This window comes from Andrena cerasifolii, chromosome 2 (assembly GCF_050908995.1).
Source record: "Andrena cerasifolii isolate SP2316 chromosome 2, iyAndCera1_principal, whole genome shotgun sequence".
NCBI classification, from domain to species: domain Eukaryota; kingdom Metazoa; phylum Arthropoda; class Insecta; order Hymenoptera; family Andrenidae; genus Andrena; species Andrena cerasifolii.
In genome coordinates, this window is record NC_135119.1 from 12418963 (window position 1) to 12444627 (window position 25665).

General features: G+C 45.6%; 1 protein-coding gene across 3 annotated transcripts in view; it reads left to right on the top strand.

Annotated features, from left to right (window-relative positions):
• The first annotated feature begins 1713 nt into the window (after nt 1–1713).
• LOC143378819 (uncharacterized) overlaps nt 1714–25665 on the top strand; it is a 43200-nt gene continuing 19248 nt past the window's right edge. Inside the window, exon 1 of one of the 3 annotated variants that reach the window (XM_076830822.1) lies at nt 1714–2164. In XM_076830822.1, coding sequence (XP_076686937.1) covers nt 2059–2164 — 106 coding nt within the window. In that variant the 5' untranslated portion in view covers nt 1714–2058. Of the gene's footprint in view, nt 2165–16225; nt 16269–20229; nt 20375–25665 lie in introns of those variants that run through there. The other 2 variants (XM_076830823.1, XM_076830824.1) reach the window with 2 other exon arrangements.

A 25665-nucleotide genomic window follows, 5' to 3' on the forward strand; every position in this document is an offset into this window, starting at 1 on the left:
GGATGGCAAACATCCATGTCGAAGATAACTGTGATTCCTAATTGGGTTTGAGAGTCGCTTAATTTACAAATTCCCTTCTAATCAGCGTCTGCAACAGGTGTCCTTAAAGTTCTCAGTCTTAATTTCACTCGGCAGTTATTCATATCGACTAGACCGTTCTCTTAGTCTTCTCTTAACGTTTTAATCCCCGCGTCAAGGATGATTAATCCTCGAAACGATCGCAGGCTACCTCGTATTCACGTGTAACTGACAGTCGACCAGTATAATTGATCGTAAATCCCAGTTAAGCATCGAAAGTCGGAGATTTAAAGAAGCTTCCACCAGACTGTGTCCACTACGGAAGTCTGGGCGATCAGAGATAGAATGTAAATACCTTAACGGGTCCAGCATTCCTTGCTTTTCTCCTCGAACGACTCGGAAGAAATATTTCCCGCGATTAGAAGCCGATCGCGCCGCATAAAAGTCAAATGTTTTCGACCAGCGTCGTGTTCGCGTTCTGAAAAATCAAAACGACCACCCATTAAGACGGATCGAAGAGTTTTTTGATCGGGAAAGACGTAGAAAGGAGAAATCGAAGACCAGATCGAGCCGCGAAGCGAATATCTTTACCCGATTCGAGAGCCCCGGTAAATATGCGTACCACTTGAATAAATCTCACTAGTCGTCGCGTTATTCGAACGCTTTCGAAACTCTTCGGTGTATTGCTAGCGTTTATTGATCGTATGATTTTTCATCGACCAATAAATGGTACCTGTCTAACAATATTTATAGGTATATCCAGCCGAACCGTATAATCTGGTTCAGGTCTGTTCAACGTCGCGACTTTTAGAGTAGCTCCAGGACGATATTTCAGTTAATCTTAAGCCCCTTGCTCGATAGACAGGGAAACACCGAGTAATGACACGATCTACATTTCGAGGGGCCACTGCCAAAGCGTCGTGAGTGGAAGGAATATAATGGAGTACTTGTTGTAGGCTTAATAAATTAATCTCCCAACACTACGCAACCTCTTATCCTTAGGCTCTTAGGTCCCGCTATTCAACCACACCACCACCTTTACCTAAGATATAACTACATTCCTCCTACCCACAGTTTATCAACATATCCCTGCTCCGGCATACCCGTGACTGTCATTAGGCATATAGAAAATAGCCTACTCCGATCGTGAAACGTGTATCCGCGCGAAGAAGCTTCCGAATCGGTCCCAACGTCTCTCATGCCTGTCCAAGACAGGGTGCCCGGGCCCCACCACGTGCACCAGTATCAGACAGAGCGAGGCAAAGCGTCGTTAGACTGTAAAACGGACACGTAGACGGGTTGCGGGCAAGAAAGCCTGGAGAGTTAGCATAGCGATCTTGGCTGAGCCGCGAACCCCACCTAAAACCCCTTCACCTTCATCGAGACTGTAGAAGTCGGCGGGAACGGCGTGGCGTCGGGGGGAGAACATTGAACGTCACTTTTCCAGTGCTCGGTGCTGATTATTAGCGCGGCGCCTTCCAAACATCCGGAGATATTACCACCTACCTGGTAGACGGCCACCACCTACCACCTACTATCCGACGCTTTCTGCCACCACTCCGGCCGGCCGCGTACGTCTCGATCTGAAAAGGAGGTGAACGCGCGCGAGAGTGTATCATTGGACAAGGAATTGGGGCAGGAGCCAATGGTAAGGAGCGCGAGGTGGAGCGATAGGTTTTAAATAGGTGTACAACAGCAGGCACGGTGGATCACGACTAGTCGGATAACAGCCGATAGGACGACGCGCGCCTCCGCGGGATTTCGGGATTTTAAAAGTGACCATCGCGGCCGCCCGTCATCATCGCCGTCGCGGGGCCAGTTCGCTCCCTGGGGATACCGGCGAACGGTGTGAAACCCGATAGCAGAGAAGGAAACAGGGGGAAGAAAGAGGGAGGAGTGACAGTCCAGATAGAGCGGCGAGCACAAAGAACGTCTCAGTCGGCGCTGAGCCATTGCCTCAGCAAGTCTTGCCAGAAGTACAGAGATCTAGTTGCAGAGGCGAAGAGAGAGAGACAGAGATTACTGGGACCAGGTTCGACCATGAGACTGTACGGTGGCCACGCGATCCTCGCCCTGGCGACGATTTTCGCGTGCACGCGGGTCTCACTCGCCATACGCGTCACGCAGACCGCCGGTAGGAAGAACGGTGAGTCATCTTCTAAGCTCTTCTACTATCCTCTTCTGTCTGATACGTCTGCCAGCTTGTTCTACCTTTACCCCAACCGCTGTTCCTCCTTCTTGCCCGCGCGTTCGTCGTCATCCTTTCCTCCTGCAGCCGCTGCCGGTGCCGGTATCGTTATCCTCGTTTCACGGTCCTCGACCTTCCTCTCGCTGCCTCCTCTGCCACCATTTCCTCCCGGTTTCTTCCTCCTTTCTGGTTCTTCCCGTTTCTTCGATGCCCTCCCCGGCCGCGACACGCCGGGACCACTCTTTTTTTTTCTCTTCATACGCTCGGTTTCTTTCGACCGCGAGACATCCATGCCGCGCGGATTTTCGCGCGCCAACCCGGCAGGTAGTCGCGAGTGAAGTGTGCCTTATATGTGGAACGAGAAACCTACCGATGGACAGTGATAGACGGTGATGTGTTGGATGCTCTACGGTGTTACCGGTCCTGCGAGTAGAATCGTCCTGGACGGAGCGTGGCGAGTCAGCCCGTAGCGGCGATACACCTGGGACGATCATGTTTTTCCCACGAGCCGCGAAACTTTTTTCTAAGCTCTCACGAGGACGAGTCTACCCTGATAAATGTCAAAGTAAATGTCAGGCGAGGCTGTTGTCTCTAGAGTCGGTTTCACTTGCTACCCGATGTGCCACGCGACTGGTGTCCGTCTCCCTTCTCACGGGCCGAGTGTCGCTCGAGCATCCGTCCTTCGCGAATACTTCCGACAACGGTGAACGGTCGCTCCAATCCAAAATCAGACCTCGCTACCCTCTGACGTTTCGTATCGCGGCGTAACATCGGAGGATCGTGTCCGGCGTCGCCAGTGATAGTCTTGTGGAACGTCTTGAGCAAAAAAACTCGTAGAAATTCGCCGGACGATTAGCAGTGGTCGGTTCAAGACCGCTGTCGGTTCGGAAGGACAATCCTCCGAGGGGAACGGAGAGAAAGAGGAAGACAGAGAGAAATTGTGCGCGTGCTATGTGAAATCGCGCCGTTGCGCGTGAAACAGACGCAGTGATATCAAAGTAGGTACCCCATATCTGGGTCGTTCGAGGAATTAAGTTATTACGGCTTGCGTTGATCCCATCGATCTGGGATGAACGCCTTTTCCCGCCTAGCGTCTCTCCGGGACTTCCCGAGCGTCTCTCGCGATGCCTGCCAACTGTGAAAACTCTCGATTACAACCCGGTTTCCGTAAATTCCCTGATTTCACCCTACGTTAGCCAACATTTTAATTCGCCGGGTGCAGAAGCTCGATCGCGAAACGCGGTAAACGTTGGACGATCACCGGCTACGGAGGTAATTGCTATAATTACGGCAAGCGCGACTAATCACTATACACGCAGCAATTGTTCCTCTGACTTGTGCCCATCGTGGGCCCGGTGGTTGTTTGGGCTGATCTTCGGCTACTGATCTTTGCGTCGGTGTCGTTCACCGGGTTGCCGTTTCCACGCAGTGGGCGAATGGAAAAGCGTAACGACGCCATCGGCGTTGCGCAATCGTGGAACTATTAATTAGAAGTCAATGCGTATTTTATGAAAAATTCATTCGCTAGGCGTCTCATAAATCAGTGGACGAGTATTTTAGCTGCCTTTGCCAAGAGGCAGACACGATGAAAGTGTTTAACCTAGATGGTTATCGGTTTGTTTGTAGTGATTTACTGGTATCCGCAGCCTGGGCTTTTCAATGGCTAGGCATGATCAAGTTTACCCGTTCTTGGTTGCTTGGATCAAGTTTTTGCTGAGCAATCAGGAGCATAAATACTGCGACCAGTTTCGTTTTAATCGTTCCCATTCTCAATCTCGCGTTCCATTACTCGATAAGAATACCGAAATTTAGTTTTGCTTCCGAATGGCACGCTCCTTTCTATCAAATCGTGTAATAATGATAAGAAAAAAGACTACTAATCATTTGAGTCTTAATAATACCAGATACGACTATCTATTAGATTACGGCTATCTATTACATTGATACACATAAAGTGCCGTATTTTTCAGTCGGAACTCGAAAACGTACTTTTCTAAAAATTTCACTTGTTTAATTGAAGTGTATAACTTTACGCTTTTTACAAGCATCGAGCTGCCTTGGGATACGAAATTTTATATAATGGGCTTATAGACATTCAGAAATCGCGGGGTCAACAGCTGTTTAAAAATGTATGAGGAAAATATATGCCGAAACCGTTATCTCATTTACGAAGGATAACGGTTACTTCTTACGGCGCCTGAAAACCCGGAACAATAATCACAGCGATATTGCAAAGAAACTGAAATGCATTTAAAATTGCGAGAAAAACAATTCGCACTGGCGAATTAAGTAGAAACCAATCTTATTTCTTTTTAATATAAAACATTACGTATTAACTAATAAGATACAAAAAACGTAATTTATTGGAATACAGAACATTTACCACATCCTCTCAATTACCACTATCTTTCACCAGCAAGCTTGTATTTCTGCAAACACTTGCGTCATTTCAGAAAATTTATAAATCTCTCGTTCGCTGGCGCGTGCACGGAAACGTCCGCACAGTGTCGTTGAAATTCACACACCCCCGCATAATCGAGAGCAGTGGTACACGATTTAACGTATCCCAAGATTCGTTGCGCCCTCACGGCGGTCGACATTTGCATACAACGAGCGATTGTTCTCCATAATGGTTCCAGCTGGATTCATTAACCGGATCTCAGAATTTTCCCTCGAAGCACATAATCGAAGGTATTCGAAATGGATCCCACCTTGCAACAACTCCAGGAATTAATGAACGTATTGGAAGGTACCTTCCCAACCGTTCTGTTCGCTATTCAATTCTATTGTAGCCCCGCGTGAAATCCCGTCGTCTCACCTCCAATGTCCCGCGTACGTAGTTCCTCGAAGCGGCGCAGCCATTGATTAATTGTCGCCGAATGCCCATATCCGCGACCTCACGAATGTAAGTGGACAAAAGGTAACGAGCCGGACGGGAGGTGGGAAATTATCGCGGCCACGTTTCCTCGAATCGACGCGCGCTTTGCGAGCCGTCGATCGCGTTTGAGGAAACCCTTACCTGCTCTTTTTTCATCTCTGCTTACAACTACGTCCCAGGCACGCAACTCGCTGGCATTGCTGCTAGAAATGGGTTTTCAGCGGATGGCATAGTGCCAGTGCATATAACAGTTCATCGAGGACTGGTCGAACGAGTTGTTCACCTACATATGAACAACCGTCCGTTGTTTCTTCCGCGGATGATCACGACCGTTCCCCCGCCGGTACCCACGAAATTCCTGTAAATTGGCCTGCGGACCGCAGGTTAACGACTGCCTGTCGATCGAGCCGACCAGGTGCCAGTCCTTCTCTGTCTCCTTTCCTCGCGTGTTCCCAGCCTCTTTGTTTCCGCGTGTCTGATGTCTGGCGTCCTTAACGGTTTAATGAGAAGCACGTCGTGTGTCTGTGAAAGAAACAAGTCGGGTGGTCTTGATACGCGAGCTCTTTGTAAAAAAAAGTTAACTACCGGGAGCGTAAGAAGAGCAAGAGAGGCAGGAGTTCATTGTGAGGTGGTTTTAATGAATGAACGTGTTTAACGAGCGATGATATAATTTAGAAGAGTGGCTGGGAAAGTTAGAGCACCAAAGCAGGCCTGGCTTTGGCTTAGATAGCTAAAAGGATAGGATTTATTATTGTTGCGCGAGAATTGAACTTGTTAACTGGATCATTCCCCTGCCAGAAGGACTATTCGTGTATTTCAAACTGCCTACTCGCGAATTAATTCGTTCTGTTCGAAGTAAATGGTGCTTTCGCACTGGCAGCAATTAATAAAACCCGCGCGAGACATTAGGGACTTTCAAACGCCTAAGTAGTTGGCAAGTTAAACGAGGTCAGATTAAAAGAGAGGGAAATGAATAATTGCATAAAGGCAGTGCTGTTGTGATAACACCTAAATCAAACTTCGCGGTAAATAGCACTTTATTTTCCATTTCAAGCTTCCCTGCAGGCTTCCAGCTGACCATGCATATAGGTACTGCGTCGCGCCTTAACATGATCAGCGCTGAAACAGAGGCCTGTAGTTTCCAAGCCGGTGAATCATGTCTTGAATCATGCCCCTCGAACTTTCATTCGCGTACGGTTATCGAAACGCGGAGCAACACCCGGGGAACGGCACTACAGGAGCTGACCGACAGCTCACCGCATTCCGGACGCCAGTGCACAAGAAAAACCGGAAAGGATCCGTGACGCCACGGGTGCATGTGAAATAAGAACGAACTGGGACGAAGTGCTCGCTAGGACCGAGGGGCTGCTTCTGACCGAGGCGAATCGATGAACTTGAAGAGCCGCGCTCCCCTCTGCGTTTCACTCGCGGCGGAAACGGGGAGCGGGCGGCAGAGCGACAAAGGTGAAAAAAGAAGGTAGAAATCGCGGCTAAGTCGAACGAGCGACTTTTGTTGTGGCATCAATCTCTTCTTCCTCTAAGCAGACCCGCTTATCTAGGTTAAACTCCGCATTCCTGCCGGACCGGCGAAACGATCCGATTCCTTCGTGACGCGTTCGTCTGGAATCGCAATCACGGTGAAACCACCGACAGCAATCCGCCGCGGGTACGTCACGCGTGCGTCCCGTGCAATAGCGGTGCTCCGCTGAGGAAATTGATTCTAATGGATTCGAAATTGCATCTATCACGCGCCTCCACCGATCGCTGCACCCCGTTTAGACGGTCGGATTGATTTTATGGCTGCTCGCAGTGTCTTCGACCGAGCTTCACTCGTAGAGCAGACGGTTCCTAGGAAACGTTTATTTTTCGCTAATTCGGCTAGCTCGTTGCACTTGTAGGAGAAAGAACTATTCCGTCGAATGTCTAAGTGGTTTTACCATTCGATCTTTTGATATTGTTCTGAATCAGACATTCCATAAATATTAGATAGATCGACATGAAAAGGTATGAGCAGATGCGAGGGTGAAGGACAGAATTCTGGGTTCCCAATTTACATACTTATGTCATTACAAGCTCCCTGTCGCCCGCGGGGCTTACGAGATACTTCATCTCGCCACTTTCTTGTTGCGTTACTTTCATCGAAACATGCAATTCTCTTACTCTTTTTACCATCGACCTTGACTCACTGGGTTGGCCGCCACAGAGTCGACTTACGCCTGGTTCTCCCGGTTCTTTGGAGCCATAACAGTAAATTGATGAGCCCGCGGGGCGGGTTTCTTCCGACAACTGTTGCCTCAGCGCGGACACATTCGCATTTGCACGCTGGTTCCTCCATCTCTCGAATTTACCGCAAGATCACCCGAGGCCAGGCGTACGGTTCTCCCTGTAAAAAAAGTTCACGAAATCGTAAAAGTCAATGGTGGACCGCGATCGCGAATTTGCGTTTCTCTTTCAGCGGTTCGTACAATCGTTAATCGCCAATCAGGACGAGGTATCGCGTATACCCGTGGTCCAGTTCTCAGGTTTCGTGAAAGTGAAGAAAGGACGATTAAACCACTAGAAATTGGCCGTCCGCAAGGAAAAGGGGCAGACCGCCTGCTTTTTTATACTACGGGAAGATAGTGAAGAATAAGTAACGGTTTTTGGGAGAAAGTCTCGGGACGGCTGACATCTCGTCCGCGTCGATCTCAAATTTCTTACAGGCCGAAAGATCGTCACCGCGACCCGATGTTCCGCGCGAGTGGTTGTTTTCACCCCATTTGCGAGACGATCCACGGTCCCGTTTGCGCACGAGTCGACGACCTCCATGCATAAGCACTGGACACACGAAGGCTGTCCCGATTCGCTGTAGACCTAATTAGTCGTATTAATTGCCCACGGGGGACAGGCATCGATCGTTTTCTTCGAACGACGACTTTCGATCGCCGTTAATTACGACTTTTACCAGCAATTTCACCCGTTTCTTCTCGTTTGCCGCGGATTTAATTACACGCACTATCGTGCCTCGTTAATCAAGGTGACGCAAGATGTGACCATTGACTGAATTGATTCAGAAATTGTAGGAAAGAGGTTAACCTTCCAGGAATTTGGAAAATGTATTTAATATGAATTGAATGTTAGAGTTATGATTTAGTGGTTTATTACAAACATTTTGATTCAGTAAATTATTGACGGGTAATTCTCTGGGCGGAATTCATTTAGGATCCTGCAAAGGAACTTGGTTTTCGGCGGTTTTAGGTAGGGGAGACCGGGGCTAAAAGTTCCGATTTCGATAAAAACAAAAAATGACTGGAAAATAATGTAGTTATTCTCTTCACTATTGACTAATTTTTTGTTAAATTTATTATATTTTATGATTTCAAGCTTGTGATTAATATATTGTAATAGGTTTTTCATAAAAAGTAATTTACTTGTGGCTGGTCGTAGCGGAACTTCTTACCCCTTTATGGGGCAAGTTGTTATCGCATTGGGGTAAGTTGTTTCGAAGATATAAGGGTTGCCTTTTAATGAAATATTTCATTTTCTAATGAAATAAAACAGAATTTTATTAATAATGTTTATTTATGAAGGATCGGATCAACAAAAATATATTATCTTTAAAAGAATACCAAAAACAATATAATAACCATAAACATTATGTTTGGTATAAAGACTAAATTCTACAAATCAGTCTTATCATTCAACAGCCCGTAAAACTAACTACACAGGGTAAAGTAGCCGAATGTGAGACACATTTCTTAAAAACATCATAACTCTTGACTGAGAACACTTTTATTAAAATTCGATACACGTTTTAAAAGTAGAATATGTATTCTTTAGCAACCTACTGTAACAAAAATTAGGTTTCTTCATAATAAAATAAAATCGAAAGTCATTCAAATACGCAGATACAATAAAATGGGTTCCTAATATGAGACCCAGTTTGTTTTGTCCTGAAACTTATTTTTTCTTCCTTTTTTTATAAAGCCGGCATGTGAAATCTATTTCTTCATTACCGCAGGCTTCGCGGGCCCACCACCGAAGTCTTCATGGGCCCACCACGCCCATCTTAACACTTTATACGTTCACTTAACCCATTGTTCACCTAGCATATCTGGAGAATAAAGACCTGTACAAGACAAGCATTCTGTATCATAATTTTCTTTCTTAATCACTTTCATCATTCAGAATAATTTCTTCTTCACTCTCATCAGCAGAACTTTCACGGGTCTCATATTTGGAAACAATAACACGATAACTACTAAGTAGATTCGAAGTTAAGTCTTCATCATTTAACGATATGCATCGAGTAAGTATTAAACTCCATTGCAAGCACTATACCACAGTATTTGTGAAAATCATTATACACTTACCACTTTAGAGGTATTTGTAATTTAATCGAACCACTTCAAAAACTTTCTGCAACGTATTTTAGAAATATGTGCTTGCTCAAGGCGCTCAATTGATTACAATGCCACTGTGCGGACAAAACAACTAATAAGTACACGGTTAGTTAGTAAAGAAATAGCATCGCTATGACAATCAAGAGTTCTGTAGCGGAGATAAGCCGGGGTCTCGTATTAGGAGAGGTCGTCATATTCGGCTACTTTACCCTAAAACGCACTTTCTTGCCGTTAGAAATTGGTGAAATCTCCGATCACAGTGAACCATCTCGGTTCTTGCACCTCCTCGTTTCTGTTTTTCGAGTCTCCGTTGTGCGACAGAGGATTGCCGAACGACGAGGTTTTGCTTCTTTACTTTCCGTTTCCGTGACTGCAATCGAGCGTGCTGCCAGTTCCTAGACTTCCTACGGACTATTTGCCAACGGCTGTCGATCTACCGAGGACAGGTGCAAAGGCAAATATGCGAGACTCGGCAGAAGCGTTTCTAAGTAGAGTTTGCTTTCATCTGTACTCTTTAAACCATACGAACTTCGCGGCAAGGTTTCTTAACAAATCAATTACTCGGACATGCCAATTGAAGCTTCAAAGAGGAAGCTTCTCACGAAAGAGAAAAGTGTCTAAAATGATTCTAACTCACCTTCGAATGGCAGAACGCTGAGTTTTCCATCCCCAGTTAGTACCTCGTTCCATAAACCCGTACTGGAGCAGTCCTCGTGGGAATAATCACGTCGATTGTTGCTTTCATTAACGCGATCGAAGGGGATAAAACTGAGATACGGCTACAGTAATTGTGCACTTGTTACGTGTCGCTAGATGAATTCTTTTGCCGCCCGTACTCGAAAGCCGCGCCGAATTCCATTAACGTGAGGTATACAGTCGAAGGGGAAAAGCGCGGAGAAAAAGCCGTGTACTTCCCGTCTGAACTGTGATTGGAACGGTAGCGAATGCACGACGGTTGTGTCCACACATCCGGCCTAACGAGTGTTTTGCTTGGTCGCCCGTTGGCGACGTTCTAACTAGAGCGTCAAAGTTTGCATTCGAGAATCCACTGATCATCAATCATTCCCCTTAGCGGGGGCATAGCGCGCGCGTGGCTTTCTTCCAGAACGGTTTTCTCGGTTACGTTTCAACACCACATCCGCGAAAGCGTTTTTCTGGAAACGGGGACCCTAGGTGGTCGACATCCTTACACTTGAATTCAATTCATGCGGCGCATAACACAGCGACTCACGGCCACATTCGTGTAAAGCCCAGGGAATGATTGATCCCACTCACTTCCACGCGCAAAGGTGCAAATCTTCAGGTCCTCGATGCAGAAAGTGTCCACTCGATATCCAAAGCAGGGGAGCGTGCTGGCGATGTGACGCGTCTGACGCGATGGATAGTTTTTGATGTCAGAAAACTGGAAGTTTCGCTGCCAGGAAAAAGAAAGTCCCGAGAGAAAAATTCTGTTGCTCGCCGTGATAATGGACGGATCCCGTTGCATTAATGCATCCGGCTGTAAGCGTGCAGCGTGAAGCTATCGATTATCGTAAGTGCTATAACAAAAGAGTATGCTGGAACGATCGAGTCGTCTGTTTAAAAGTGGGACAGGACGAGACGTGACTTCGCTCGTCCACCTAACAGGTACGAGTTCTTCTGGTACAAGCACCGTAAACAAAATACCCTGCCACGCCGAGGAACGGCGAAATACGGAAACAGTTCTCCACTTTCCATCGACCTTATTCTTTTTCTTCCTCAACCGAAGGATGTCTGCGCGTTTCCCGCAGGTGTGACAATCCCGTGAGAAACGGAGCTTCGATTCTTCGCGTCCGTTTCGCTTGATACGCGTAACAGGTATACGGGGGACGTTATTTACGACTTGGAGCTGGAAGGCTTCTAAGACAATTTGCATAAGGAAGCGTACATACGTACTGTCAAGCATCGATGTAGAATTATACCTATAAATAGGCGGGCAGTTCGACAACAGAAAGGAATACGATATTCAAATACTGTTCCGCGGCCGCGGCATCGTCTCGAAGAAAACCAAAGATAAGTAAAAAGACACCGATTTATGCAAGAAGGAAGAGAGTTTATCTTTTACGTTTTCTCTTCTGATATCGTCGTTACCAAAAATCGCTCACTTCACCAAACTCGTAACAATACCGTAAACTGGGGGAATATTGGCATCTACTTAACATCTATTAAAAAGGAAAAGGAAAACATATGTGATCTCGGGGTCTCATTCTCCTCTTCCTTATCCTTCAATGAGCATTATAATAACATTGCACGTAAGGCCTCCAGAATGCTTGGTTTTATCATAAAATCTTCCTCCGAATTCAAGAATCCAGCAACATTTAAAATATTTTACTTTGCCCTTGTGCTTCCGCATCTCAACTACTGCTCCACACTATGGAATATCCTCGACATCGGATCCATGTTGTCTCTCTTGAGCGGATACAGCACAAGTTTCTGCGCTTTGTTGCCTACAAACTTGGCGAGCCGATCCCGAGAACCTGTCGTGTTTATAACCCCATTCTAAACAGTCTCGGACTACCCACCCCCGAAGAACGCAGATCCGTGCCCGACCTACTGTTTACTTTCAAAATATTAAATCACCTCATTGATTCCCCGGATCTACTAGAACTGTTTAAACTCAATGCTCCACCCAGAATGTTTAGACAATTCACACTTTTCTATTTAGAAATACATGCTACGAGTTACGGCGAGCATGATACCATTGATCGTCTTTGTAGATTGGCCAATAGTGTCAGCCACAAGATTGACTTCTTCTCACACAACTCTGTCGTCTTCTTCAGAAGGCAGGCCATTGGCGAGCTGCGCGATTCTGTCCGTACCTCATTAGTATAGCTATTTATTACTGATAACTTCGCTCATTTTTCCTGTACCTTTACTTGCATTTGTGTAACCAAAGGGTGTCCACCCGTTTAATTTAGTAATAATAATAATAATAAAAAACAATTTTATGCATTTTCACACTTGTAGTACAATCACAAACGATGCAATGTTATTATAAGATACCTGAACCAAATTAAAAAATGTTAATTTTTATATTATACAGCAAAATGTTCCGAAAACGTGCCAATGCTCCCGCAGTTTACGGTACCGCTCTATTCTATCGACTTCGCTGAATTCTGTGATCAAAGAATGTAATTGTTTTTATCAATAATGGCAGTACTCCAATTCCAGCCTTGTGCGCTTCGTCAGCTACCGCTTTTAATTGTTAGGCGAAAATGAGGTGATCGGCTTGTACGAATTAATTGCCGCGCCGTTATAGGCGCTGAGGTCCTTAGGTGGACAGGAACCGATTAATTTCTCGAATCGATTCCACTCTCATAAATGTCACCGACGAATCGCTGCCATATTCGTCCGTCTTTTTATGGAAACACCGACGTAGTTCGCACGGTAAGGAGCAAGCCGACCTTCGCTTTATCATCCGTCAGAGTTTCTGGATATGGTTATCTCTGCACACATCGTGCATTATGAATCTCCCTGTCCTGACGAACGTCCCCGGTCAACGTTTCTCTATAACTCTGTCTTGAATCGGACGTGCCGGTCCCGAGCAAGCGGCAAAGAAGTATCGCCTTGTTTTCCTCCCAGACAGCCGCGAGTAAAAGCGAAAGGTACTTCGTCTCGCGTAGCATCCTACCGCGATAAAAACGTGGACTAACCTCTCGTATCTTACTAGCTGACAAACTTGCGGCGCTAACTTCATCGTGAGAACTGGTGGTTGCGCCGATTGCGGCTGACTAGATGGTCACCATGACGCTCGAGGAATGCCTGGCGTTCGTTGTGCTCTCCAATTCCACCTCGCTTCTAGTTTTCCTCCATCCATCGCGCCGATTGTTCGTCTAAAGAGCGTCACATTCGGCGTCACTTAACAGTAATCGTTCACGAGTGGCTCGCCGTCATGGGACAACCTAATGGCGCTTCGAGAGTGCCAAATGCCAATTCCTTCGGCGACAATCTCTGTCGAACATAATTCTCTGTTGCGAGAGGAGAACCTGTCGTTGAGGAACGAGTGCGGAAAAACGAAACTCAACTAACGTCTACGAAGCTCAAACAGCTGGACCTGGCATTCACGTAGTGCGACTTGTCTGGCTCTGGTGCTGCTGCATCACTGTTGCAAATAAATGCAAGGTGCACTGTATTAATGGTCGCAGGGCACTAGCAATGAATGCAAATACATGTGAGAGAAAATACAAGATTCTATTTAAAAAAAAAATTACTGCAGTTGCGCGTTGTAGATGGATCAGTGTTTACCGAGGAAGTTGCATTGTGGGTTCAGTGAAGAGGCTCGGGGGAGAATGAAGAGGAAGAAATGGAATTCACGTGCGCGCAGTGAAGATCAACGAAGTTTAGACAATTCAATTGGGTATTGTGGCTCCTGCTTCATTCACCAGAAACGTAGCCTGCTTCATCACCGTCACCTGCACAGCCCGAGGCTCCATGAGACGTGCAGATTCGTTGGTATTCCGTCCGGCTGTTAATTAGCAGTCAACCAGACCACTGGTAAAACTCTGGGAATACCATGATCTGTTGCCATAAGTCTCGGTACTTGCTTCACTTCCTGCACTTAATGGGATACCAGTTTGTCGGCCGCCCTGCTAGGCCACAATATAAAATAACCGGTGCAATTCGCGCGTGTTCATGCGAATACAAACACACATGTACCAGCCGTCGCGGCGTACTGGGTCACGCGCCCAGACATGCCTCTACCCTCTACTTTACTTACGAGCCAACTCAGATCCTAACTTCGCTCTGTTACATCATTTTACTACGCCACCACGCGAACACCGCGGAATAGTAGCGTCGTTCCATCCTGAGCCACTGTTTCCACTGGACGATTCGAATTTATTTCCCGAAGCGATCTATGTATTCCTCTTTTCCCAACCCCACCGAACGTTTCCGCGAGCAAATCAGGCCTTCCACTTGATTTTCACGTTTCACGCGACACGCGTTACATCTCGAGATGTCGGACGGAACTGTAATACCGACTCAAGCCCCGACAGTGGATAGGTCGAAAGTAAGGTGTCACGAAAGATTGCCATCCGGAATTTCCTGATAGCTATGGAAAAAATTTCAGGCGGCATGAGAACGTGAACTCCGCGCGAAACGGAGTCGAAAAGGCCTCGACCGAATCCCGGAAGAAAGATGGAAAGCCCAGCCCAGGGGAATCAGAGGCCGGTGGCGAAAAAGCGTTCTCTTTGTCGCTGGATTGTTTCGCGTCACAGTGAAATATTACAGCATTTCGCGGCCGTTTCACGCGGCAACGGTAGATAGCGCTTTGTTGACAAAAAGGCCGGTGTTCCGACTAATTACCAGCCAGCGAAGACAAGCCCTGGACAGTGGTGTACAGGCCTGCAATTTCACGTTTCGCGGCTCTCTAGCCGTCGCGGTACTCTTACATAAAGCCCGTGCCGGTGTCAGGAGCGGTTTCTGCCCGCTCTCGATCGATACGCTCGATTGCGATTTTAATAACCGGCACCAAATATGAGGCACTCGAAGAGACCGCAGGGATCGCGCGATGGAGAAGCCGGCAGTTCTGAAATTTGAATAACGAACGTCCCGTTTGCTCTCTTCGCCTGGTAACTTTAAAATTCCGCACTCGATACTTCGCACAGTTGACCGCAGAGTAGAAATTCGTGGGTGAAGTTTATTTCACGCCGCCGCGTGTTAGGTGGATCGTGTATCGCGGTGGTTGGTGATACGTTGCTGGAATCCCAACGCACGGCAGGACAAGAAGTAGGTATTAAGAAAGGGATATGCATGGTGAAGACAACGGGGTAGAGCCTCCTGCAAAGCATAGCCGAGCTCGACAATTAGGCGTGAGCGTTCGACGAATTGCGACAAATTCACCGTCTGCTCGCGCAGCTTTCGACACATCCTGTTCCATTTCTACAAGTTATACGGAACGGAAGGAAAAAAACGAGACGAAATCGTGGCAGCCAGGCGAGCCTATTGTCCTCCTTGGGCGGTAGCACCCACGTCTCCGTCGAGGGAGTGGGAAGCCACCTTTATGGCTATGATCAGCCGGCACACAAGAGCGTGCAAAGCGCGGAGACGGTGTGACGAGGTCGGGAAAGTGGCGACCCGCCGTCCTCGATCCTTCACCGCCGCTCTATCCTGCCAACACCACACCCCTCGCCTGTCGAAACTGTTCCTGGATCGATATGTCAAAGTGCAATCACGCACGTCAATTTGCGCCCAGCGTGCGGCTGCCCTCGCGTCTCCCATGCGCGCGCCAATCTCGACCACTTCCTCCAAGCGCTTCCTCCTGTCGCCGATGCCGTAACGGCGTAATCAAGATTCCCTTTTTTGCTCGCGGAGAAGTCGAAAGTTCGGTCCAGATACGTTCGCCTTAGAGCGCGGAGTAAAAGTAGCGCTGACGGGCTCGTCGCTGGTAACGACTCCGTTGCATCGGTACGTTTGCTCGACGGATCGCGGACAGAGGTCAGTTTTCGTCGGCTTGGAGAGATCTCCCGTGCACGGTTTCATTTCGCAGTGGGCAGACATCGTGTCAGTCACGTGAGAAACCCGATGGAAAGTTTACGAAACGGCGCGTTATTTGTTTTATCCTAGGATGATGCAACGCCTAGTTTTTGCGCGATCGACAGCTGATGGACCGTGCAGCGAACTGTTCGAGTAGGCCAGCTACAGTTTCGTCGCGACTGTGAGGTGCCCCGATGCGTGACGATTCTGCCGCGGAGCGCGATATCGGCGGGATAAGTTGTTTCGCGACATTGAGACAGATGGAACGGTGGTTGTTTTACAATGACACGTGTCGTGAGGAAATGTTATGGTAGATCGCGGACACTGTGCCGGGTATCTTGCGGCTGCGATCTTGGAACACCCTATATGTAATTGAAAACGAATGAATGCAACTTTTCGAACTGCTCGGCGGAGGAAGGATTGAATACCTCGCGTCGAAACGCGTGCGAGCCTTTCCCTTTGCAAAAGAATCTTACTTGCGTACCAATAGTGCACAACGGTGTTCTACTCACCTTCGTACTCGCACGCGATTGCGCAGCCGTTTATCTTGATTAATTTAATGACTTGAAAAACACCGGGCCGTAAAACGAGCGGTGGAACGGTCTGTTCCAAGGTGCAGTGCTTAGGTCATACAATAGTAGGTACCTGTAGTGTTTATCCTGCCGTCATATGCAAATTCAATTCTAGAAAAGAATTTTAACCAGGTCGTTTACCGCGAGACGAAATAAGTGCATATGTAGGATTTAAGGGGGACAGAAGAACACACGATTGTTGGAGAAATATAATTGCACGAGCAGAAAGAGTTGGAGGTTTTTAGATGGAGTAAAAGTTGAGAATGTTTCATTAGACGATTCTTTCGAGACAAATTTTATAAAATGGAGAAAAACAACTTCCACTTTTCACTTCCTACTTTCATTTGAAATCTCAACCACACGGACGATTATACTAAAAAAAATACAGATGTAAGAAGCGCAGCAGCTTCAATTTAATCACTTTTCTCTGATCTTTTTTCCCTACCCACGATGTCGTCAGCCTCAACTACGCGGACACCCTGTGTGTAACGAAATTCGAAGCTACGTATGCATAAGCACCCTATTTCGGCGGATATTGCAAGAATTTTTATCATATTTACAAAACAGAACGCGAAACTTGCAGTGAGATGGAATCACACGGTGATAAAATCGCGTATTAATTTCACAGCTTAATTAAACCCACTCACCGGAGATGGGAAGAGATTTATCGCCACCTGCGCAGGTAATCGCCCGAAACGCGCGTTCCACTGCGCTTTGACAAACACGAGGGTATGCAGCGATCACGCGACCTCGTTTATCGGATACCTGTCGCGCTTGTTCCCGCGTATTCGGATCAGAAACGCTGCTCATGTGGCAGCTGCTTTGCGCACGTGAGAACTGTAGCGAGGCGATTTCTTAATTAACTGTGCTTCCGTCACGTGCTGCTACCTTTCGCACGATTTTACTCCCAATACAGTCATCCCCGGCGATTGCAACAGAGGCTCTAACCGCATAATGCGATTTTTGTGTAATTTTCCATAATTATTCCAACGATATCAATGGAATCACTGTTACCGCAACAATTTATCTTAAGCAACCGCACGGACGATTACGCGAATAAGTGCTGTCTGAGGAAGTAACCAGCTCGCCTTGATACTATTTTTGTGATTAAACGGAGATACTATGATCGTATCACCCACTATTTTTAAAGTAATATCCGTGTACCGTTTATGTTTTTGTACATTGCAGTTATATGTACATTGTGGGTTCTTACTTCGATGAAGTTTTTAATCTATATGTATTATTTCCGTACTGAGAGCCAAATCATTTTCTTACTGGGCAAGGGCGCGGATTTGGAGATTTGGCGCTCCTAGGCTAACAAGTGTCCCTTTTCGCGATATTTCATCAAATATTTTAATTTAAAAGAGTCGAGACAATTTCAATGTTAATTCAATATGCAACTCACGTACGAGTTATTGCTAATTGGTTATATGAAAAAGAAGTGAATTGTTTTTAAAGTTGTCCCAAGCCTCCGTGTTTAAGGGGAGGCTGTGTTTCAAGGCAATCGAAAAATTAATTTTTTATTGTATTTTCCGAAAGTACTATCTTTTCTGAATAAAATGCCACTTGGTTTATAGTGAAATCACCATCATTGTTTGTGCGCTACCAAAATCCGGTGACATCTTAATTTTTTTATGAAAATCTCGAATTTTTACGGACCCTATAAGAGGTTTGCCCCGAAATGGCACATGTTTTACACATCCTGTAATTTTTTCCAAGTCGATCTGAACCTCAATTCGTTGGCAATCAGGAAAAAATGAAGAGAAAAAAAAATATTCGAGAAAAACGTGTTTAAAGTTTCTGGGCAAAGGCTTCGCTTCGGTTGCCAATTGACGTTTCTAGCTGCCAAATCTACAATTTTGCGAATTTCACTATAAACCAAGTGGCATTTTATTTAAAAAAGATAGTACTTTCGGAAAAGTGCAATAAAAAATCGATTTTCCGTCTGCCTAATCCCCTTAAACGTTTGCGGCTTCTTTTAGCCTATACACAAACTTGCCGCTGTTATCCGCAGTTCATCTCGTTATTATCTCGAATATGGTCCATATAGAGGATCGAAACGTTCAAGTCACAAATGTACTCTGATCGATCTCAACCGGAGCATACACGTTTCTATAAATTCCATTGCGGGCTTTTCTATTTTTATTAGAATCCCACTAGCGGCCGTCTAAAAGTCAGTGGCGCGCAAAGCATGTTCGGATTCGCGGTGACTTGTATTACATTCGCGGATCATGTATTCGCGGCTGGATACCTGACGATGCTGATTATTGTGTCCGTATCCCTGACATGACGTGATACGCTGGAACGTGACGTGCTGTTGGAGAGATAACTCTATACCGTTCGAAAGGTTCGAGGAACTGCAACGAACCGAAAAGCTTTCCCCGACGGAGCCTTCCTCGCGGGATGATTCGCGAGAAGACTAACAGGTTCGCTTTCACACAAAAGGCGATGTTTGCAGAAGCTCAGTGCGCGTGAAACTGTTTAAATCACACAAGCAAAGGCATAATATACACTCGAGCCAGCCTCTCTGTTTGCGTTCCAAATAAGCTTAATTAAGGGTACTACTTAGACAGTCGTTTTGTGTCGAAAATGAAGCATTTGTTTTCCAATTAATTACAAAGGAATAAATTGAAGCCGATACTTGTTCATTGACACAATGATTATTAACATCATAAGCTTTAAAAAAACATGTTTGTTTAATTAAAAATATGCATTGTATATGACGCTACAGCTGGGTCATTAAAGAAGCTTTTCAATAAAGTTTCTTTTGTTTTGCAGCGATTTTAACGAAACGAAACGAAATTCAGCGACCTGCTTAAATTAAACCTGCGTAAATTCTACTTTTTAGAACACCTCTGGTTCTGCACTAAACCTATAAAAGAAGCAAAGTTATCAAAATGATTGCTACAAAGTGGCGATTTTTCAAAAAAGTACTTTCTTCGTTAGACAAAGATGAGGATTTAGTTTTTTCCCATAAAGAATTAGAGTTTCTATTAACTTCAATTTAGGTTCAGGTCGAAACTCCACATTTTTTTAACATGCTTAAAGATTAAAATCAAATTAAAATCGATTTGAAGCTCCGTTTTTTGAGTTATCACTGCAAAACAAAAGAAACTTTTTTAAAATCCTCTTGAATATACAGTCTCATCATCAATTTACTACTTTGTAATTAAATGAAAAAGAAATGCTTCATTTTCGACAAAAAAGACTGGCAAATACCCTTAAGCGAGGAGTAAAAGTGTTAACGCAGAAGATCTAGCGCCCAGTTTATCCTTCACCGTATTTCCACGATACACAACAAACGTGCCGCAGAAAGAAAACGCGCATTACGCTTTTCTCTGTTTAACTCCGACGTGGCTCTGAAACCACGATGCAGTACAATCCAATTAAAATCAAAGCGAGATTCCGGCCGCGAGCAGAGTACGCTCGGTGATCTCTAATCGCAGATCTAGTGTCGGTTATTCTGCTAATTTTTCCGCGCAGCGATCCTGTCGCGCGAAACTCGATAGGTCGAAAGCGAGGAGCTTTCAATCGAGGGAAAGTCCGCTGGCTTGTGGGCGCGAGATTTTCTATCATCGGTCAAATTATAGTCGCGCTGGGTTTATCTTGTCGTATATACTGATTGCACTCTTCCACAGTAGGCATTTTTATTGTCAATAACATTTCCAATACGTATACGCGACGAGTAATGTGACACAGCGGGACGATATCGATGGCGTCGCAGCAGAGAATTTTACTGCCCATTGAACAGCGAAATCGAGCTGACTCTGCCATAAGAGAAAATGTCCCATACACCAGAGGAAAGTGGGATAGTAATAAAACAGAGGCATGCTGAGTGGATTACGTAAATATAAACTATTTTCCGTAACTGGTGGTAATAGACGCCGCGTGGCATTCGACATTATGCTCGATCGTTCTTTAATTTCCTATTTGTAAAGTTCAAGGAAGTGCAATCGAATAATGCGTTCGTCCCTCGAGAATCGTCCAAAGTCCTTCAATTTCACGAGCACTAGCTAGCAGCGGTTTTATTTGTTTTCTGGCCGACCTACATTTACTCGCTCCCCGTGGCGGAAAACCGCTCGATGATTTCACGTGAAGTTTTCCGCGGCCTTGGCAGCGTGGCTCCCGATCTCGTATAAATTAATCGATAATATGTATGAGGTGAAACACCGTGTCCACGATACCTTGGCAGCGATGCCGCCCGAGATCGACAAAGCGAATCGCAATTCACCCACGTTGTACGCCACGACGCTGAAAGAGATGCACGGCGACGAGGTGGGAGAGGACAACGAGTGAAACTTCTTTTATCGGCCGGAACTACGCGTCTCCTCTTTTTTTTTTTATCGGCGAGTGCATGCACCCAACTTTCTTCTTTTGCGCGTGAACACGCCGGACGAGAACGTTCCACGCTCCGTTCACAAGCGGAGGCGAGACCAAGGAGGAAGCCATCCTTCGATACAATAACGCCGCTGAACGCGCGTAACGACAGCTGATAATTCTAGGTTCGAACGATGCCTCGCGATGAAGATACACACGCGTCCAGCATGAGGTAATCGTCATCCATTGCAGTTGCACTGATTTATAGCTTCCTTTCGGCTAGTTACATCCGTTTGTTTTGACCAATAACGAGATCGAGATTGGGAACCGAGTTTCTACGTGAGTGCCTGACGGCTTGTCCGTGGTATTTCTATGCCGTTTTATGTGAAGCATTCCAAGGGTACAAGTTTGAGAAACGGTAGTAAATGGGTGTCGGATATTTAAAGGGAATGTTGATTATCATTGCATAAGATGAAACGTGAGCCCATGTCCAGGAATAAGTTATATCCACAGTTTCCACGAGTCTTCTTCAGGCTCGGCTTACCACAGTGGCCCCCAAACAAGCCTATCTCCGTACAGAACGGTTCCTTTTACTTTCCGTCTGCTCCGCGAGTATAGAACACAATCAAATTCCCGCTACGTGCTTCTAATGCGCATACTTTCATGCCCCTCGTGTGCTGCGCGTTTCACTGACAATGAGAACAAGAGGGTTTTAAGTGTCCGCCTCCGATTGCTACGGTTTTTAGATACCTATGTTTCAGATGGTCGAAAAATAACAAATCCCTGTCTTTTTATTTTAGCCCATTTGCATATTTAGGGGGTGAAACCAACCATCAAAGTTCTTAAGAAAAGGTACAAAAGCAAATGAAATTTATATCAAGTGTTATTCAACACAATGCTATAATATTCTTTACAATATCAGTAGGAACTTTTGTAGCTCTTCTTATGAAATTTGGGGAGTGGTTTGACCCCTAAATATGCAAAGGAGCCAAAATAAAAAAAACACATATTTGTTATTCTACGGTTCTCTAAAACATATCCAAAAATCGAAGCAATCAGAGGTGGGCACCTAAATATCTTACGAACTTCGAGGGATGATTTCACCCCTTAAATATGCAAATGAAATTAAATAACACGTATTTGTTATTTTTCGGTTCTCTAAAACATATCCAAAAACTAAAGCAATTGGGAGCGGACACCTAAAAATCTTACGAACTTCGAGGGATGATTTCACTCCTTAAATATTCAAATGGGCGAAAATAAAAAAACACGTATTTGTTATTTTTCGGTTCTCTAAAACATATCCAAAAACCAAAGCAATCGGAGGCGGACACCTAAAAATCTTATGAACTTCGAGGGATGATTTCACCCCTTAAATATTCAAATGGGCGAAAATAAAAAAAAAGCACATATTTGTTATGTTTCGGTTCTCTAAAACATATCCAAAAACTAAAGCAATCGGAGGCGGACACCTAAAAACTTCCCCTTGTGAGCAAAACGGTACAGATGTTCTATATCGCCTCCTGTGAATATCTGTCCCGGTTTTTCGCAGCATTTACCGAAGCGCTCACCTTTGATCCGCCAGCGATCAACTTTTCACTGGCTGATCGAATGTCAAGCTCACGACAGGGTAACCAGACCGTTCACTTTGTATTCCGACGTGTAATGCGTCAAAGAAACAGCGCTGGCTCGGCGAGGGATCAGTATGCTCTTCAGGGTTTCCTTGACGAGCCGCACGCTCTGTTGATGACTGTCTGGCACGAAAATTTTGGTCAATGATTACACGTGGCTAGAATACGGAAACATTCGGGCGCGTGTCCGCTAAGAAAGTACGTGGCAGGCTCGAATCCTCTTTTTCTTTTCAGTCACGCGTCCCTGATGGACGTAAAGATTCGTGTGAACCTCCGTGACCGCTGGCATATTTTATGCAGAACAGCGCTGGGGGGCATGTGAACGGCACGATGTTAAAATACATTGGCTGGAGTGGGGCTGAAATTCTTACGGCTTCGCGAGCGTGCATTAATTGCAGGAAGTTCGACTCGCTTGATCAAACATTTCGATCTAAAGACATCTCGGATGCTTTATCAGTTTTCTTTAGCATTCATAATAATCAGGTGTGCAGGAGAATTAGGAATTCTTTCATTGTTTTTTCACAACCAGTTACTCTTGATCAGGAAGGTCCTTGAGTTGGTCCACCGACCTCTGCCATCTGCGCTGCGATTCATGAAAAAATCGTGTTTCCACTTGAGCTATTTTGCTCGACCCAGAAAATGGCGGCACGCAACCGAGCTGGGTAAAGCACCACAAATTGATTCAAATTTCCGCAATCGAGACGCATTACGTTTCGTCAGAACGCCGCCAGGAATGAGTTATCTCGGTTAATCCCATCAGAAGCCTGAAATTACCGCGGAGGCTTTCTGCATTTATTAACGATAAAGGTACCGTTAAAGGTCAGGCGATGCGTGATAGAGGGTACTCGGACGTAATTGGGACCGTAAAGATTGAAAGCCGCAGCGCGCAGCGAAACGAACGCGTGGTCCGTTTCGTGGACTGTCCTTTGAAAATCGTACAAGAAAAACGCCTTTCACGTGCCCCCGATCTTTACATGCGTGGAGGAGCATTGAGAGAAAACACGTCCGTTTCGGTGATCAAAGATCCCGCGTGCCTTTCTTCCAGTTTTTGCCCAGCGATCATCTCGTTTTGTTTGGTATCTGTAAAAGACGTTACTGGAATTGTTTGCACTTTCTTGACGTCATTACTGGCAATGAACACGCGAAGCATCTCTCCCTTTGCGCAAAAAGCACGGCGGTCGACGATCAGTTCGAATAAAAGAAACAGGTAGCCACCGATGCAAAGTATAATAAATTGCACTTATTAGGCGAATACAAGTAAAGATTTGCAATTGGTTCGCAAAGAAACATACCCATCAAGAACGAAGGAGGCCGTTATTTTTTGCAGTCCGCATTTCCAACATCGTTTCATAAATCATAAGCGTCTGAAAATTAGCGAACAGCTCGTTGGGAAATCGGCACTCGCACGGAGGAGGAAGAATGCTTTGCTCAACGTCTCACCGATTAATGATTCATTAGCTAACCGATTTTCAGACGCCGCCGGCTGGACCATTGAATGGGGCTATTGGCGCGTGTAAATAATTCATGAGAGTTGCAATACCTGGTGGCTGTTCCATTAAATACAACTAATTACAGGCGAGCGCTTACGTTGCCAAAATTCCCAATGTCGACGATCCCATTAATTAAAAGTGTGTCGAGTGGCGGTTACGCAGCGCGCGCGTTTTAATTAACCGTACGTTTTCGAATCCGGTGAAAATGCAGGTCCTGGGCGCAAGATATGTTGGAAGTTCGGACTGAACCTCCGGCAGTTCGCTGGGACGTTAATTAAGTCAACGCGGTGCTTCATTAACCATACGAAGGAGCTCGACTTAATTAACTTAATTGCCACGGCTTAAGAATTCACCGTATTCGGATCGAACCCCCATAGAAAGACTGTCGACCCCTGATTTCTTTATTTCCCAACGCCCACGCTGCCTCGGTTGTTGCTCGGTATCTGGAGAATGGCCGCGGGCTTCCACATGGTAGAGAGAAATTCTGGCAGGCGAATGACACCGGCCGGGTCCATTGACAGTTGATGTTAAGCAACAGGGGCCTGGTCTTCGGCCGTGGTCCCCGTGCACTTGACATTGCTGAAACCAGGCCATGATTCGTGCATGCACGAAACTAGTTCGACTGCTTTCCGGCTGGTCGTTGCCTGTCGAATGCTATCTTTTATCGGCAAATGAACGGTGATGTCGCTCCCCTCAAGGTCAACCCCAGGGATCGATGCTCCTCCAACATATATCGCGTGCGCTGCTCGCATATTTTATTGGCGTGATGTAATGGGATTAGCAACGATAACGCTGGGCTCGAAACCGAGCAGACTAAAGTCCATTCGACATGTAATCTGTCGAGCTTCTGAACGAATGTATTAATTGCCCGTAAAGGCTCGTAGCTTTGGAAGAATTTCGAAAGCGTGAAACTCCACCGAATTGACAATTGCGGGCACGGAATGCGAGTTATAGCGTAACGAAACTTTTTAAACACTGCAAAGCTGGATGAACGCCTAGACGTTAAGCACAAGCGGCTAAAAGGGCAATAAACATTTAAGTTTACGATACTTTCGGTTTTAGAGTTGTAGGATTGCTGTGGATGGTTCCCACGATAGTTGGTGAATACAGGAGTTTCAGATACCTAGTCGTAACTCGTTGACTAATATGCAATTCTCCCTTTTCCTCGCATTCAAGTCTGTAAGATATTGAAAGTTTATCGATAAGCCAAAGGTCAAACTTGCCACTTTCTTCACCAAATTGTGTGCTATCATACTCAATATTGTTGGATCAGGAACCGCTATAAAAAGGAGCACGGAATAAGAGACTATTGGTGGAGTTGGTTAAGGGGGGAGCTCTATTTAGGACGCTAGGAATAAGGTGATTTTGGGATTTTTTTTCTAAGAAACTGTTAAACGGATCTTTTCCAAACTTTCGGCGTATTTCAGTTCACATTCAAACAATAAAAATTAATTTTATCGTTACTGAGTGTTCGGTAGAAATGGAGATATATGAACATGTTCGCAGGGACTCGGACCGCCGAAAAATTAAGCTATTTTTAAAGATATTTTTCTCAGTAAATGAAACACATAATGAAATAAATCTTTTTGGTATTTATTAAGCTACTCTTCTATTATACAAGAAAAATTATATAGAATTTTTGTAATTTGTTTTAATTGTTTTTTTACAGTGTCAATATGGCACCTAAGAAAAAAGAG